At 39.2% G+C, this 19,101-nt stretch overlaps 1 protein-coding gene across 4 annotated transcripts in view; it reads right to left on the bottom strand.

Annotated features, from left to right (window-relative positions):
• Positions 1-576: 576 nt before the first annotated feature.
• LOC149191346 (uncharacterized) overlaps positions 577-19,101 on the bottom strand; it is a 254,543-nt gene continuing 236,018 nt past the window's right edge. For all 4 annotated transcript variants that reach the window (XM_089404183.1, XM_089404182.1, XM_089404185.1 and 1 more), the window contains exons 7-8: positions 1,347-1,433; positions 577-1,197 (exon numbers count right to left, since the gene is read on the bottom strand). In XM_089404183.1, coding sequence (XP_089260309.1) covers positions 793-1,197; positions 1,347-1,433 — 492 coding nt within the window. In that variant the 3' untranslated portion in view covers positions 577-792. The remainder of the gene's footprint in view (positions 1,198-1,346; positions 1,434-19,101) is intronic.

Genomic DNA, 19,101 nt, shown 5'->3' with positions numbered 1-19,101 from the left:
TCCTTAAAGGGCAAGGTATTCTGGCCCTGTGAGGGTGTGGCAACCATTGGTTGTGTCAGGCTGCAGCCCCCACCTGCACAGGTTTTTTGCTTGGTTCCTCTATTCACGCTGCTATCTAACCCTTGGAATGCCCTATCCTCGCACCCTTGCCTTGCCCCACCTCATCCAATCCAATCCATTGAGCATCAATAAATAAGAAAAATCTTCTAGATAATCTCTGATTAGCTTTACTCGCCTCTAAAATTAAATTAAGAAATGCAATCAAAGACGGATATTGTACCTGCCAGAATCAAAGGGTCAAGTAATTTTCTGTTACAAATTTATTTAATAGTTATCTCTAATACTAGAGTGCAAATTAAACTATTCTTCCATCTTAACAGAACCAATCAATTATATGCATAGATGAACCAAAATCTGTTTATATTGATAAAGGTAACTAGTTCTCACAAATAGATAAATCTGTTTTTACATCACAAATCAGACAAGATATTTTATTTTGTGAGAGAATTTTCTAGGCTCTTTAATTTTACATTGTGCATCATTTCTGAAACCCAATTATTATACCAAAGTACAACATTGCAGAGAATTCCAAGAATTTAGGAGTTTCTATACACATTTACCACATACTTCATTTGCCTTGTAGATGTTCTTCTTACAAACCATAACCTCTTTCAGTTTGTTGTCCATTTTACATCATCTTCATGACACAAAAAATTGTCCACTTTCTGTAGTTACTGAAGAACAGCATGTAAGTAAAATAGAACATTAGCTACAAAAAGCTTTTGGAAATGCCTAAATCTTTGAATAGTCATTTTTGGAAGCAACAGCTTCAGCTTGATCAAGTTCATCCTCATCCATCACTATAGTATCATCACTATCATAGTCTCTGTTATCCTTGGAAGCATCATTTGGGATTGCTTCCATTGTATGATCATTATCACCTGTCTCTCCGATGTTTTCTGATAATGCCTTGTTGCTTCTATGTAGCACTCCAGAAAATTGTGGATCAGACTCTTTTTTAACCATTTTTTTCAACTTTTTGAATTCAGTTTCATAGATGTTTTTGACTGTATCAGCCCTTTTACATAGCTCCTCCCTTGATATTGTTTGTGAACCTCTTCTCAGATCTTCACAAGCTGCAAGTTGTTTCACGGCTCGAGGAACAAACTCCCAAACATCAAGCACGTTACGAAGACCCTGAAATAAATGAAAGAGAAAGGATAATAAGAAACAAAATTGAGAATGTTTATATAATGCATATAAATATTTCGGTGCACAGAATATTTCATTCTTCATCCCCAGACTGGTTTTAGGACTTCCCGGAGTCTGTACAAACAAAACCCCACCTTATTCTCCTTCAGACATTGTGTTGCATCCTCCAAGCAAGCCAGGATACCTTGCATTGCTGTTTCCTCCAGTTCATTTGGCTGAGGCTGAAACATCTCTCATGCATCAAACACACAAATTAGACTAAAAAGGAAAAGAAGAGCAAAAGAACCATATCTATAGAAAATATCTAAAATCGCAGTATATCTAAATATACAAACAACTCGATCAACGCAACCATGCATTGGAAGCTACCAATGAAGTTAGATTGAATTGCATCTCGACTCTCATTGCCAATTTGCTATCCCGAACAACAAAAAGCAGACATGAAATTTATATCATATGATGAACGTTAAAAGACCCCCAAGTCTCACAACATTGAATATACAATTCAAACTTTATTTGTAAAAATAATCATATTACGATTGAGCTAAGGCACCTACCGGCACTACATAATTGGTATTCTTTTATGGTTGCCATATTTTCATGTTAATGTACATTTGTGCCACTATGTAGTGGACTCATGCTTGGGCATCTCTCTCTATAGCACACTTTTGTTTCAGCCCTAGTAAACTTTTTTAGTGCTGGCCTTTCACTTTTTACCACAGGTCTTTTAGTTGGTGTTTTTATTCCGATCAACCCCCTCTTTTTATATGTAATCTCAACAAAGACCAAACGGGAGGGCCTTCTAGCAGAGAGTCACTACGAAGTCAAAAGCATTTATGGCAAAATTCTTAGCTTTGCAAATGTTGTAGAGCAGGCCCCATCCCAAGCAGCCATCAATTAAAAAGAAACTAAACCCTTCTTTTCATGTTTTAGACAAAGAAGTGATTAGTCTACTTGGTTCAAATAGTACTTTGTGAATAAAGTGGTTTCAGGCGCAAATTTTGCTTTCTATTATTGTAGGGACATAATCATTTAGTGAACCAATATTTTCATATGTAATTGCACCTCAAAAATCACACTAGAGGTCAAAAGGAGGTTCTACTATTAACTTTCGGAAATTAGATGCTTCCTTAGATCCAAAGGCCTGCTTCCACATCTTTTGAGCAATTATACTGCATATTCTGGACTTATATCAGGGAAGGAGTGCATCTTTTCAGATATGTCAGCAATGTTTTCAGCACCAGATTCTACTACTTGATTTTTCATCTTTGAGGACAAAGCATTCTATGTGGGAGGGCAAGTTGTTTACCGAACCACAATATATTTATCTCTATGTCCATGAACAAGTTTGTATGTAAACTTGTAAATCATATAATAATCTTCTATCTTTATAATGGGCATCTATCACCTAAGATACTTGATATGCCACACCCCCCAACCCCACTCTCGAGTCACTACATATCACAAATTCTACAAATTGGACTCGTCAACATGCTGACTTTCCCTTCCCACAAGTCAGACACAGGCAGACATAACCCAACATCACGCTAATCACCCTTCCCATAGGACTCATATCTGCGGGTGTTTGACTTGTGGGAAGGATAATTCCCAACATGTCAGACAAATGGGACATAAAAGAGCATGCCCAGCAGAGAAATAAAAGGGTTTTGTCACCAATAACACTTGATTTTTCACAGAAAATGTGGTAGAGGAGAGCAGAGAACAGATAACAAGATTGATAATGTTTCATCATCTACAAGTTACCATTATTTATCCATGCTTCTCATTTCACAAACAGCAGTGTTTTCTTAATGATCCTACTGAAAAATGTATATCATATGTTCACATGATTATCTGATATTTCTTTAAAAAAAAATTAATAATATATAACATAGTATTTGTTGTTCTCCTGTGTCATTGATGTTTGTAGCTCGAGCAGGTACTTCTGTATAGACCTGTGTCTAGGCATGCAAGAAGTCACCCACACATCTCCTTAGAACACTTGCTCAAGTGTGAGCAAGTTGCTTTTGTAACTAAGCCTAAGTTTTGACTTAGGAAATCACATAATTATTATGTTGGCTAATTGAGCTGAAGTAAACTTAGGGAAAATAAAGCATTTACTTCAGTGATCATGTTTTAGTCTCAATTGCTGATCTCAAGTGAGGCGTGATCTAATCTCGACCATCCATCACTTTGGAGATTAGGGTTATGGATTTAGCTCAATGTAAAGTTATAAAAACAAAGCTAAGGAGAGGAGAAGATGCACCATACAGCAACACAAGATATTGAGAGAGGCATCTCATGTGAAGAGTGCGATAATCTAGTGTGTTGGGTCCAAGGCAATGTGGAAAAAGTCGAAGTCGGGATTAAATCAGCAAGGGTCCAGAAGTTGAAAAAGTCGTTAAAGTCTGGAGTTTTTTGAAAAAGTCGGCAAAAAGTCACCAAAATTTAATAAAAATACAAAAATACTCATTTTTTTTTAAATCCCGACTTTTTCAATAAAATCCCATTTTTTTCAAAAAAAACAATTTAAAAAATCGTTAAAGAAACTACTTCATTCACGATTTTTTGGAAAAAGTCCCTATTTAATCCCAACCTTTTCAACTGGGGAAAAATTGGCCGATTTAATCAGCCAACCAAAAAAATCACGTTTTGGGGATTTAATCCCAACTTTTTCCACACTGACTCTGAGGTAGTCTAGGAGGGCAACTTCGAGATCTAAATTAGTACAAGGGGATCGAGAACTGATCAAGGGCCTAATCTACTGGATCAATTCCAAGACATTTTGTATCTGTAATCTTTCTCAGTTGGGCCATTGTCCTGGGATGAGAGCCCAAGTAAGTTTTGAATATTAATGAAGAATCGTTAATTGGGAAGAATTTGTTTGTGACATTGTGATTGAGATTGGTTGTGTGAAATTTGCTTCTGATAATCAAGTTAGAACTTAGTTGTGCTTTCATTCAGTAGATCTATAATCTGCTAGGTTACTGATATGTCGGGTGTTAGATTCACAAGAATATTAACATGGTATTTGGGTTGGAAACACTGAAAACCAATCTCTAAATCGCATAGGTGCCAAGTTCGTACAAGGAAGGTTCATACAAGGATCACCTGGGCCAAGTTCAACTGTGATCGTACGTGACCGTAAATTTTATTTTTGTAGGATTGTAGAAGGTCGTATGAGGATTGTATAGCGACAACAAAAGATAAATTCTTTTGCAGGACTGCTAGGACTTTTTGTTTTTAAGAGTTTAATTTTTAAAACAAAAAAATAAAATAAAATAAAAGGAGAAGATGAGGGAGTTGATAGCCCTAAGTGGGCCATTAGACCCACCCATTTGATAGCCCATAGGCCAACGGGCCAACAACCTCAAAGCATGGGAAGAGGTCGGGGTGGTGGCACCAAGGAGTTGGGTTGTACTCCGCCAACAACCCACCAGAAAATAGTCAACCGACAAGGAGAGTGGTGGGGCTACATTGAGGGCATACATCATCGAGGTTAGAGAAAACAACAACCAGGGTTGTCAAACTCCACCAAGGCCACACAAAGTCATAGCGGCATGAACCAATAGCTTTCCGCACCCAGGCCACCGCGCGAAGGAAATTCGGTCAAGGGTAGACATTGGAACAAAGAGTCGAAAACAAGGTGACCACAGAGGCGGAGTACAAACTAGCAAAGCCATTAGGGCGAAAAGCCACAAGCTAGGTTGTGGCAGCATAGGCGACAGAGGGGTCATAAGTTGTTAGAGGTGGCGACAACAGCAAACCGCATCAAGGATCAAGGACAAGACAGATTTAAATGGCAGGGTAACTGTGTAGACATAGCTATGTTCAGGGATCATAGAGGCAGCAGTGTTGGATGGGTGCAAGGGCCAACCACTACTCTAGGCCACGAGGGCACAAGTAATAGCCATGGGTCTGTGACCAAGTAAACCAGTTGACAACTGAGTGAAGTTGCAGGGTAGTGCGACGAGTGGGTAAAGCTAAGCAGCCTACAGACAATCCATGGAGGTATGAGTCGATCGGGTTCGTAGGAGTGTCGACGAGGATAATTGTCGCTTGATAGTTGTGGAGCAATGCTAGATGTGGGTGTGGGGGGCAAGGTCGGAGCAACCACACAATACCATAGCTACTAGTAGCCATAGATTGGGCCCATGCATGCATTTGGAGGATCAGTGTTACTTGGGAGCGGGAGTGACCATTTTCAGAAGCTCTCAATTTGGGAGCGAATCCGGGAGCAATTTTTTAAAATATATATATATATATATATATATATATATATATATATTATGTTTTTTAATTTTTGATACATATATGTCAACAAAAACATGTAGAATGATGAATTAGATATAAAAAACATAAAAAAACATAGATTGATCATTGAACCATATCACATCAATCATCTAGATTCTAGAAATTATAATTTTCATCAACCATGTCCACAAGTTAGTAAAATACATATTACAACTGCAACATAATGAGTCTCGTGAATCATGATTCATCAAATTCAATCTTAAAGTTTCAACTTCAAGCTTTCAAAATTGAAAATTCAATATATAACATTTATCATCATTGATCACCAAAGTTGTACTTGTAAGCTAAGTTTAACGGTTAACCATTATAAGAAGTAATATCTTAGATATTTCTAAGTCCTAACTTCTAACTATTAACATGAAATGAAATGTTATAAAATGAAACATGAAATGAAATGTTATAAGATGAAACATGAATAATGAAATGAAATGAAACAACTTTAGTCTTTCACGAAGCATCATATTCATAATTCACAATCATTACCAATGAGTTATAATTGCCAACTTCAAACTTAAAATTTTCATTGTCACAGTCATATATTGTTTACAAAAAATATCATTATGATATGAAAGAGTCAAGAGTCAAGAGTCAAGGACTCAAAACTCAACAGTTATGAAAACTAAAGTCTAATAGAAACTAGAAAAGACAAGTAAACTGTAAATCTACATGTGGCCCTTGCCACGAGAATCTCCAAAAGTAGAAGCAGGTCGTGGTGGTCTTCTAGGAGTCTCCCGCACAGACCGACGACCAGAACTAGAACCTCCACGTGAGGGTGTAGATGGAGGTGGTGACAGCAAAGAAACAAGACCCGGACCTCGAGCACTGCTACTGGATGGTGGAGGTGGAGATGGCATGGCTGCTGCAGCTGCTTCATCTTCATCCCTTATAAGTTCCTCTTCCAGTTCTTCAAGATGCACTATACCATCCTCCAAATTGGCATCCTCTGGGTGATTGTCCCAAATTCTATATGTGGGATCCTCATAAGCCCGATCACAGTAATGACTCAACAACCTCAAGTTGTAGTGCACATAAACCAAGCTTTCTGCTCGGTTTTCATTGAGTCCGTTTCTTTTCACATTGTGTATGAAGTTGTAGGTGCTATAGAAATTTTTTTGCCAATTTTGGCAAAAGTCCATGGCTGCCATATGTTTCCCACCATGTGAGAGCATCAAATCTATCTCTGTCTTCCATTGCATGGAAGGTACCAAACAAACCAGTGCCACTGAAGTATCTACCTATTTCAAAGTGCACAGCTGCAAATTCCTCCTTGTCAGGTATCAACTTTTCCAATGCTTGCAAATATCCACTAGTTACCTCTGCATCTAAATGGGGTTTGGTCCTAATCCCACCCCCTGGTGCAGGTTGGCCCAACCAAGATGTAGAGTAGTATTTTGGCATAAGGATATACGCCAAGCAATGTAGTGGAAGATTAAGTTTATTCCACCGTACACACACAAAATCGTGAATCATTTTGTACAAGTCGGGATCTCTGTTATGAACAATATCTTTTATTTGCCCCAACATGGTATCCATCTGCTCATACACCTCGCCAATCACTGGTTTGTCTGTATCTGCAAACCGAATCATGTGATAAATGGGCTTGGTGAAATCCAACACTTGCCTCACACTTGTCCAAAACTGACCATCAAGAGCGGCCTCCTCCACCAATTCAAAACCTTCCCTGTCAGCTTCATTTGTAGCCCTTTCCTTTAATACCTGCCAATGTGGACTTGATACCATGCTATCCAATGACTCTCTTACCTTCAAAAGGCGCCTGAAGGTGAGTTAATAGCTACCAAATCTGGTCTTTCCAATCTTCAACAACTCCAATCTCGAGTGACTGCGGAAAAGGCCATGTGTATTGCTATGATTTGTAATAAATTTTATCATTTGTTTGCCTTTCTTGTACAAATCACCAATTCATTGGTATTGTGCATTTTTTTTCTTGATAACATCATGCATCAGAAGGTTCAATGTGTGAACCAAACATCCAAACCAAAATATGTTGGGGTATTTATCCTCAATAATTGCTCCCGTTGCCTTACAATTAGGAGCATTATCAGTGATGACTTGGATGACATTGTATGGCCCAATACGGTCAATTGTTTCAAGTAATGCTTCTGCAATGTTGATGTCGGTCCTAAACTTGTCTGAGTAATCATGTGCAGTTAGAAAGATGGCACCACTAACAAACACAGCAAGAACACTTATCAATGGCTTGCCTTTTACATTTGTCCATCCATCAGATACAATGGACACCCCATGGTCAGTCCAAGAACTTTTCATTCTATTCAAAGAATGTGATATTTTTGCTTTTTCATGATCAAGTCCAACGGTTCTTGCCTTGTCATACCCAGGGCTCTTGTATCCTTTAGGGGCATCATTTATGGCAGAAACCATTTCGTGCCTATAAGGTGAGCGAAGAACATTGAATGGTATCCCACATGCATAGAGAAACCTGTAAACCTTAGAATCCACATCATTCCTACACCACTCATCAAGGAAATCTGATATGGTTCTACGCCTTAAACCTGATGACCCTGTGCCTCCATATCCACTGCCTTGGGAGGATGCTGAAGGAGTTCTTTGTGCTTGTGATTGTGAACTTGGTTCAAAGAAACCCCTTGATTTTTTTGATTTGTATTGGGCTTTCTCCTCTTCCCTTATGTATTTGGCTCTATCCGCTGCTGACATGCTGGACAAGTTTTGATTCCTATTTGTTTGTCTCCATCCCATGGCCTTTTCCCACAAAGGTGTTTTCTGGCACGAGTGTATGAACCTGTGTAATCATTGTTGCAATGGGGGCAATGAAATTTAGTGGTTCCACCCCCTTTCCCTACTTCAGGCCTGTTAACATATTTCCACAATGGGGTTTGGTCTTGTTTAGTTTTTTGAGAGTCATGTTCACCCTCCTCCAGCTCCTCCTCACTGGGGTTTTCATCAAATCCACTTTTTCCAGCTTCTTCATCCCCCTCTTCATTTTGGCCCCTCCGTTTCCTACTCTCCAGCACCATAATAACCATAAAAGGGACCAAGAAGAGGAAAATCCCAAGAAATATAGCTAGGTCCATGATGTTTAATATTTGCAGGGTTTTGAATCTGCAAATTAATTTAATTTATTTAGATTAATTAATTTAATAATTTTAATCTATTAATTTAATTTAGATTCATAAATTTTTTACTAAATATAGTTAATAAACTAAATTAAACTACCTAAATTACTACCTAACTAAATTAAACTAACTAAACTAACTAAATTACTAAGTTACTTAACTCTCTGCAGGCTTGCTCCTCGCTCCTCGGCACTTGCTCCTCACTCCTTTGCTCTTGCTCTCCTTGCTCTGGCTCTCATACAAGTGATAATGAAATCTTTGTTTGCCCCATTGGGCTTTTAAAACAATTTTTTTTTTTTAATTGGAAAAAAATTTCGCGTCCGCGGCTTTTTTTCCACCCGGATCGCTCCCGGCGTCGGGCGATTCGCTCCCGGAGCGAATTTTTAACGTTCGGGAGCGATCGGGAGCGTTCGCTCCCCGATCGCTCCCGAGCGTTAAAATTCGCTCCAGGAGCGAACGCTCCCGATGTCGCTCCCTAAATTGGCAGGGAGCGCAAATTTTTTTATCGAGAGCGCGCTCCCGACCCGCTCCATAGCCGCTCCCACCCGGAGCGCGGATTGGGAGCGGGAGCGAGGGGGGGGGGGCACTCCCCCACAACACTGTGGAGGATCAATCGCCAACATGGTTAGTAGCCCCAATCACATGAGGTAAAGACCACCCATGGGCCATAAGCTCCCACAAGGTGTTCAAGCACAGTCAAGGTGTTTGGCCATGAGCAAGAGAACCAAGTCGGTGGAGAGTAGCAAGTCGAGCCGTCAGAGGACCTATTAGTAGGGCCACGAGCTAGACAACAACCGCAAGAGGATGCAGAGTCATTGGGTACGGGATCTGCCACAACAAAAATGAGATAGTAGTGGCCAGAAGAGCATGGTACGAAGGACAATACCAACAGGGCTTATCAGCTGGATTGGTGGAGGTCATCCCTTAGAGGCAAAGAGAGAGATTGTACTAGTCAAGAGTTTGGCATCAGAGTTCGTGGGTGCCTCAAAGGACAGAAACAAATCCACAAGGAAGATCTTGGCAGATCTATAAACCAGCAATTTTCTTTGGGTGGTAAAAGGACTTAGCACAGGGGCCAAGGAGAGGGGCATGAGAGCTATTTGACAACTTGACTAAATGGGACACAGAACAACATGAAGAGATTAGTGGTGATTCCAAACAAGCAATGAAGGGGCTTGGAATAGTGATATTCCAACTTGATTCACGAGGCAAGTTGGAGGTGAAGGATGTGTTGTGGGTGCTAGAACTTCGGCAAAGTTTACTCTTAGTCTCTATGATAGAGAAGAAGGGGTTTTGTGTAGCGTTCCAGGATGGAAACACATTGATCAAACCCATGGGATCTAGCTCTAACAAGGGCCACGACATTAGAGTTAGAGAGAGCAACTTGTATAGGCTAAAGGGCCAGCCTATTTGTGCAATGGCAATAAATAGAGTAGTGACAGAGAACAAGGAGCAAATAGCTCCGAAGGTTGAGTAGCTCAGAGGGAGTCAACCTTTGGGATCAAGTGGGGAGGAACAATCAGCAAATTCCTCTAAGTCTGTCAAGAAGGTATCTTGTTATGAGATGACCATACAGGATATTAAGAAGCAAGAGGCTTTTAACAACCAATCCAAGGGTAGCAAGACTTCGGGGATGTTTCCAAATTAGGTGGAAAGGAAGGCTTCCACTTCAGAGGGAGTAGCCATGGCAGCAGATGTAGTTCTAGGATTGAAGCCAATTCCAGGGGGTAGAAGTACCTCCCTCGCTAATAGGGAGTGTTGATGTTTGTAGTTCGGGAAGGTACTTTTGCACATGCCTAAGTGTCTATGTGTGAAAGAAGCCACCCACAGATCTCCTTAAAACATTTGCTCAAGTGTGACCAATTTGCTTTTGTAACTTAATCTAAGTTTTGACTTGGGAAAACGCCTCATTATTATGTTGGCCAATTGAGCTAAAGTAAACTTAGGAAAAGTAAATAGGAAAAGTAATGTATTTACTTTAGTGATCATATTTTAATCTTAACCATTGATCTCAAGTGAGGCGAGATATAATCTCATCCATCCATCAATTTGGAGATTAGGGTTAAGATTTAGTTCAATATAAAGTTATAAAAGCAAGGCTAAGGAGAGGAGAAGACACACCATATCGTAGCACAAGACATTGAGAGAGGCATCTCAAGCAATGTCATTAGAACCGAACCATTCACCGAACTAGTACAGCCCAAAAATGTTATCCAAATTGGAATTGGAAAAAAGCCATACCAAACATATATATTCATGTGGATCCCATATGAATCCAAACCATTATACACAAATATGTAAAGTTTATCATATATAGCAAGGGTGCATATAACCATAATAGCACCTAGTGCAATCCATCTCTAAACCAAAAATACACCAACAAAGAGGCTCTAGATGGCCTCTAGAGTCCAAAAGGCTCATGCTACAACAGATGCCTACATATCATCAAAATCATTGCCTATATTGGGATCCTCATCATCAATATCGCCCTCTAAGCATTAAAATAATATAGAAAAAGCTTAACATATCAAATCAAGATGGGTACATTTTTACTAGGGTCATGACAAAGGAGTTCAACAATTAGTGCCACCAACATCAAGGTACATACAAAGCTTGGTGCATTTCATTATGTGCTAGTTCCATACCCTTGTATACAACAGAATCCAATGGAAATGTTGCAAACCCCCCAACCTTGAAATATTAAAAATTGTTAAGTCTATTGGATTTTGTGTTGGGATCTAAAATTCTACTTTCTCCATATGAAATCCTATGATGTCAAAAACAATCTCAAACATCTTGAGTCAATTATGTTGAGAAATCTAGAGGCAGCTAGATTAGGTGATTTCTCTTACTTTGATAACTGCTTGTGATGTATTTTTACTTAACTTGATTAGCTTCTTCTTTTACTTGATTATATTAAGAGTTATTTTCATCAAACAGCTACCAAACGATAAAGAATAGTGGAACAAGAGGACACAAGATATAGGCGATCAGCCAAGGACAAAACCTCTCCAACTAAGAGGAAAACCCACAAGAATTATTCTCTTCTTATAGATCTTCAATTGACGAATTCCAAGACCTATGACCCTTGACCAAGACCCTCCAAGACCAAGTCAAATCTATCTTGCTTTCTAGAAATTTTTGCAATTTCAATCTGCCCAGCAAATCCTTTTGCAACTTCAATCTGCCCAACAACTTTCCAGCACTTCAACTTGCCCAACAACTTTCCAGCACTTCGACTTGCCTAGCAACTTTCTAGCACTTCAACTTGCCCAAAAACTATAGAAACCCTAACACGAGAGAGAGAGAAAGTGAGAGGCCCAAAACTTCGATCTTGTTTTTCTTCTTCTTCTTCGTCCTTTTCCAACGTCTATCTTGAGGAGATTGAACTTGCTTGAGTGTCCAAATGAGGTCGAGTTCCTTCTTATTTATAAGCTTGTGAGGCGTACGAATTGCTATCTTTAGGCCAACTTGTCCCTTCATGTGGGTCAACTTGATCTTTGCACCATGACGAGGTCTTGGAGGGTCTTTTGACTCTATTTTGACTCAAATAAATTCTTTTTACAATATGTAACATGCCCAAATGGGTCTTTCATACATGACAATGACTTTCTTGACTTGTAGACTCAATGACAAGCCCTAGAAGCTCTCAATGGGAGCTTGACCTAAAAATAAATTTCCCTTGAGCATGAAACCCATGCCTCAAGAATAACAATAATAAATTTATTTTTCTCTTTTTATTAAATACATAAAATCATGATTACATATGTCATTATGAAGACCGAACCTAGTTACATATTTCAACACTCCCTCTTAACTAGGGAGGTATTCATAATCCATACAAGGTACATGGACATTCTCAATCTGAAGAATTCTCATAAGAAGAGTCGGATTGGTAACCCATTTATTTAGCATCATAGCATCCAGCATTGTCACATAGCAAGGACTTGACTAACAGCGCTATCTCTCCACAAGATAAGAGCACAATGCTGGCGAGACCAATGACTTATAGACACCATCATCATTGTCTCTCAAGGTACATACCCCACCTGAGTGTTCACAGAGTATGTCCTTCCATGACTATTCTTATCTTGGATTCCCAGTCCTCAAAGAATATTTGTCCTCTACGATGACTCTTATCTTGAATGCCCTACCTCATCCTCAAAGAGTATCGGATGCCAGATGCTTACCCAATCCTCCATTCTTTCTTTCCAAAGTGAAGACAAGAATGGCGTGTCGATCTCTCCCTCTCAACTAGGGAGGATATACCCATTCCTATAAAGGAATGTACCCAAGCTCCCTCTTATCTAGGGACTTGTCCAAGCTCCCTCTTAACCAAGGACTTGCTTATAGTAGCTTTCTACTCTAGGTGGAGGTTATGGGACTATCAGTTGCTTGTGGGGCTCCTTCTTTTGATGTCATGAAGTTTATTTTCAACATTATGGAGCCTTCATCTTTTCGTAGGGCATCGACCATCTATCACTTTCCTTCACGAGCCACATCGTTCATGTCATCCTTCTCTCTGTCAAAAAGTGATCCTTTAGTCCACACCTAGCTTTTTCCTCATACAACTACCTCTTTCAAGTCATGTTTCCTTTCAGATCTTTCATCCAACCACATAAGAGACAGTTGTAGGTGACATCTACAACCCTCTTTCGATAGCCCTGTATCAACCCATCCAAATGTTGTTCAAAAATCAAACGAAGAACCTCAAATCAAAGTTACCTTTAGTGATGACCTTTCAACATGACATCTTGCTTCCCTGCAACATCCTGCATATTCATAAACACATCTCCAAGACTTCATACTATTGAGAAATCTAGGGCATCAAGTATAGGTGGTTTCTCTTCAATTAGTAACTGCTTGTGAGTGTTTTTTACTGTTGATTTGTGTAGCTTGGGAGGTACTCCAAGCCCTAGGGTTCAGGGTTTGGAGGGCAAAGCGCGAAAAGGACAGCTTGTGGGCTTGGAACCCAAGTATGGGGTTTTGGCCCCCATCGTGTTTTGGGGCAAAACCATGATGGATTCACGACATGTGATGGATGAGGATGATAGTGCTCGGAAAGACGATTCCAACGCATTGAAAATCCTCTGAATCTGAGTTGTCATTAGAGAGATGAATTTTTGAAGTTGACATAGTAAATATTGGATTTTCAAGTAGGTCGACTTGAAGAAAATCCAAGTAGACGTGTCTCTTTGAGTGATCTCGTTGAAGGCAGTGAAGCCTATATACTGAGGACGAGCTGAGTCATTTTAAGCATCCAAAATGTGCATCTTCTCCTAGAAAACTATCTCTGAGGCAGCCGTAAATTAGAGGAGCAGCAAAGACAAGTGTGGGGTGAGTTTGTATGGGTTTACTCTCTCCCACAGGTTCGAGTTTCTAGCCAGAGAAGCAGCCGCTGGCCTGGGAAGATTTATGGTGTGGTTTTGTTGTGATTTGAGGAGGGTTTACCATTGTTGAATATGCCGCATAGGCCGCAATTCTAGAGGATAATTCTGGTAAAGCCGCAGGCCCTAAGTGCTCTAAACAGGGAGGTCGAGAGGCTATTCTGAGGAGCAAAACTAGTCGCGGGCCCATACCTTTGTTTTGTCTAGTGTGGAGGCATGTTGGAGAGTTATTTATAGCCCAGAATTACAGCAGGTAGTGGCCTGAGATATCTAAAGGGAAGTCGTAGTCAAGGAAGAGGTCTGGATGTGGAGAATGGTGTTGTAGCAAGATGTGTTTCAACCCTAACCAATAGTGCAGAGATTCTACAGTACACATCAGCCCATAAGAAGAAGTTAGTATGGTTTTGTGTTGAGCAAGATTGTTAGTTTGATCAGTTTATAGTGCAACATGTGGGTGTCATTTGGAGGACTTTTCGTGGAGTTCAAAAGTCCATCCTAGTGTTGCAGGAAATGTAACTAGGCTAGGTCTTCATAAATGTAATTTTGATATTTGCACTCATTCAAAAAAAGAGAAATTATTTTTGTATTATTTGTCAATGAGTTTCTTGCTCGTTGAAAATAGGACAAGCACATTTTGAAGTGCTTCTAGAGAGTCAAAGTCAAAATGTAATTATGATAAGACCCTTTGAGGGCATGTTACATCATGTATGACATCATACAAGGTCAAGGGAACACCTCCAACCATGGTCAAATCCTCTCCTAGCATCAACGTGGTCTCCAAGTAGCAAAACAATGGGTAAAAATTGAATTATGGTACAAACTGTAAGTCGGCCTAATGGACAGTCTAGTTGGCCTAAAAGAGGAGGGACAAACCTCTATTTATAGAGGTTGTCCACTCCTCATTTGGACACACACTTTACTCTAAAATCCGCAAGCAAGAGAGGGCTAAAAAGGACGAAGACAAGGGCAGAAAAGGGTAATGAGGGCATCGAAGATAAGGAGGAAAAACAGCGAAGTAAAAGAAGTGAGAGAATGAAGGACAGTCTGCGGCCCTAACAACAGTAAGATCACAGTTGGATATTTTTGTTTGTTTGGGGCTGAAATTAGGTCCATAATGGCCTACTACTCTAGCGAGGAAGAAGGACATCAAGCAAAGTAATAAAAGAAGGAGACCGAAGTATAAAGGATTGTTTCTAGGGCTAGAAACAGTCACACGTGCGAGGTGCAGCAAGGGTATGATAGCAAGCTAAACAGTCTATTGTTTGGGTGAAGAGATCAAGCCTCCAAGGACTCACAAGCCTAGTGAAGGAGTCCATTTCTCTAATGTGAAAAAGACTCTAATTGGAAAACGAAGTGCTGGAAGACAAAGTGCCAGAAGAAGTGTCAGAAGATGTGCTGGAAGTGACAGTGCAGAAAGAAAGATTTGACTTATGCTTACAGGATATCCTAGTCAAGGGTCTAGGGTTTGGCAGTTGTTCAAATAAGAAGCTTCAATAAGAGAAATCTTACAAAGGGTTTTCCTCTCAAGAGTGGAGAGGGTTTGTCCTTGGCAGAGAGCCAAATTTTGTGTTCTTGTTATTTTGTTTTGGTAGCAGTTTGATGAAGCACACACATATGCACTAATAAGAAGAAGAAGTATAAGCTAACTAGAAAAAGTAAAAAGACTTCACAAATTGTTATCAAGTCACAGAGAATCATCATAACACTACTTTGCCCTAGATTCTCTAACACCTAGGAGCAGAACTTGCAATGACAAGGTTGCGTGTCATAGCGTTGGTTGGAGGGTAGCGTGTTGGCTACCCAAAGTAGCCCTAGACAAGCTATCTTGAAGGACGAAGAGCAGCTGAAGGTTGGGTGAAGGATGGTGCCGAAGTGCAACACTTTGATGGACTAAAGTTGTTGCTAGCATGGCAGATTGGAGCTCGGGAATTAGGCATAGAGAGCAGTTGATGAGCCCGTGTTCATTGTAGCAGACGTGACTTGCAGCAGTGATAGGAGGAAGCCCTCTTGGAGTCTCGATGTGTAGATGCCTTGATGGACTAAGGCACTACTAGTGAGCAGTACGGGTGCGACGGACCGGCAGGACAAGATACGACATAGAAGTGTTGCAGCCAAGTTTGTCATTGTATCTTGTAACCATAGACTGTTGTATTTATCAAATTTGGATTACTATAAGGAAGAATTGGTGATTATACATAATTGTACAATTTTGTTTAAAATTGTGTATATTGTGCGTATATGATTTACTGCTTTATATTTCAGCTGTGCAAAGTAGTTTATGGTTGAGATTCTTAGTTTGGTAGCATCAGTGATTCTAAGACTCTAACCTAGACCCCAGGTTGTGGAAATTCAACATTTACTTCTTTAGATTAGGATCTTCTTTTACTTAGGTTATTAGTGTTCTTCATCAAACAGCTACCAATGCATGAACATAAATAGACAAGACACACAGAATGTAGGCTATCAGCCAGGGCCAAAATCTCTCACTCTTTGAGAGGAAAACCCACACAAATTCTTCTTATGGAGTTTCCAATTGACGAATACCAAGACCAAGACCCTTGACCTATTTGCCACTCCAAGACCAAGACACAAGTTCTCTTGACAATCAATATTCTTCCTTTAGAGATTCTTCCATCAAGTCATCCATGTTTGTTCTTCCTCTCACTGTGTTAGCATACTAGGATCCATGTCACTGTGTTTTGCACTGAGATCATTATCTCACCTCTATCATGGCACCGAGATCCTCTCACTGTAGTATCCCTGAGACCTCATCACTGTCATGACACCGAGTTGCACTGTGACCCTCTTTTTGTGGTAGCACTGAGATCATCTCCTATCCGAGCTTCTTCTTGTGGTGGTACTGAAGTAGAGATAGCACCGAAACTGTCTTTACTTAACTATAATGACACCAAAATAGAGAGACCTCCTTTCTGTGATTATACTGAACCTTGTCATCTGAAATAGCACTGAACCATGTTGTGACATATGACTGAAATTGTGTCTAACATCTCTATTGCAATCGGCACTATGATTTTTGCAATTAGACTGAGATGCTTTGTACCCTTATTCAAGCTTCTTTCCTGAAATGACATTTGAACTTGTCACTATAATTTCCATCAAATTTCAGAGGTGATCGAACTTCTTGACTGTGGAATAGGTCAAGTTGCCTATTTATAGCAGTTTGTCCATGTATATTAGCCGACATGACCATATGAAAAGTTGTGTCTCCAATTTAGGTGAGCCAACATGTGTAATGACCAAAAACCGTATACGCGATGGAAATATTATAATACTTCGCAAACAAAGACATCCATCGTAGGATTGTAATTGTAAATTGTATATTGTGTAAAATAATTGATATAGGAAGAGTACAATTGAGAATAAGGGTCTTGTATATATAGCCAGGTAAGTACCCTTTCACGAATAGACATGCATTTTCATTATTAACTTACCAACCATTAGTTAATTTACTTATTATTTATTATTATATTTATATTATTATGATTATTATTTATTATCTATTTTTACATAATTTATGTTCATAACATTGCCTTCTCCTTCAAAAAGCTTTGTCCTCAAAGCTTACTAATGAAGGATCGGATCTCTTCTGTCATTCGGAATATCTTCTTGTTTCTGAGCTTTTATCTTTGTTGATACAAGACGATATGATGTTCTGAGCGATAGACAAAATTGTCGTACTGAAAACAGATCGGACCATCCTAGATTAATCTTCTGGGGAATCTTTTGATCCTTGGAGATGTGTGGTGAATAGTTATCATATGACCGGATTGAGCTCACTTCAATATTCTTTGGAACATAAGTTTGTTTATGTTCTGCGTGATATAGATTTGTAGATTGATTAAGGTGTCTACTCTTGTGATTCAGATGTAGATAAGGAATTTTTCTTGTTTGAACTTCCTTAAACGTTTTTATGGCAGTTTCTTGATTTCCATCAGGCATTGTTGTTGTTGACTTAACTACTGAATCCTTATTTGGGGTGTCCCCTATTTGAACGACAACCTTTGAGTACGCTTTTACTTCAATAGGGTTTGAATTTCCCTGAACTACAAGATTAGTGGTATTGATGTTTGTTTCTTTAGTTTGGACTGCTACATTTGGAGATTTTGATGCCTCCTTTGCCACAAGTTCTTTGAATCTATTCGTCAATGTTTTCTTTTCGTCTTTAAGTTTTTTAATCTGTTTGATCAGATTTGATTATGATTTTTGAGACGTAAGCATTCCTCATTCTCTGAGTCAACTTTATTTAGGCCTTCACGCTTCTCATTTTTTAAACACTTGATTTGTTCTACTAATGTTTGGTTAAGGCTCTTTAAACGTAAATTTTCTTCTTTTTGTCCTAATAAACGCTCCTTGAGTTCCTTCTTTGATGCTTTAGCTTTCTTGACTTGTTCGAGAAGTTTTTCTTGGTGATCTCTGACACGCGAAATTTCTGACTTTACTGCAGATGACTTCTTCAAGCTCTTTTTGCTTCTTTGATATAGTTTTCCGTAATCTTGAAACATCAAGTCTAAGATATCCTTAAGGTCTTTTAATGAATATTTTATTGATTTTGATTTACTTGTTATGTCTCGAAACATGACCATCTTCCCTTTATAAGGAAACGTCAAAACTTGTTTTCTATGTTTAACATGAATGTACCCAAATCCTTAAACAAGGGTTGACAGTTATCTGTCCTTACAACATGGAATTGAGATTTGTACTTATAATGACCTATTGTCACTTGTAGATCACTAATTTTATACTCTTTTTCGTCAAAAATATGTTTCTTTACACCAATGCTTAGCTCTAGAATTAATAGTTGATTTGCCAAGTTGATGTTGATATAATTTTTATCGTTGCTTGGGTTGATGGCAACATTAACTTCTCTTCCTTGGATACTTCCTTTTAATGTAATTACTCCGTGATCTGTAACTAAAAAACCATTATAGGAAAACCTTTCTTCCTTCGTCATTTTAGAATTGAGCTCCATCAATTTTTTTCAATGATTGATCCCATTTTGTTTTGTCGAGATAACTTTAGGTATATATTTAAGTTTCCTTTGAAATTTGTACTTC

The sequence above is a fragment of the Pinus tabuliformis genome, chromosome 2_2 (genome assembly GCF_031772625.1).
Source record: "Pinus tabuliformis cultivar Carrire ecotype Pingquan chromosome 2_2, CPIR1, whole genome shotgun sequence".
In the NCBI taxonomy this organism is placed as follows: Eukaryota; Viridiplantae; Streptophyta; class Pinopsida; order Pinales; family Pinaceae; genus Pinus; species Pinus tabuliformis.
Note: the sequence above shows the minus strand (reverse complement) of the source record. Positions and strands in the feature narration are given on the sequence as shown.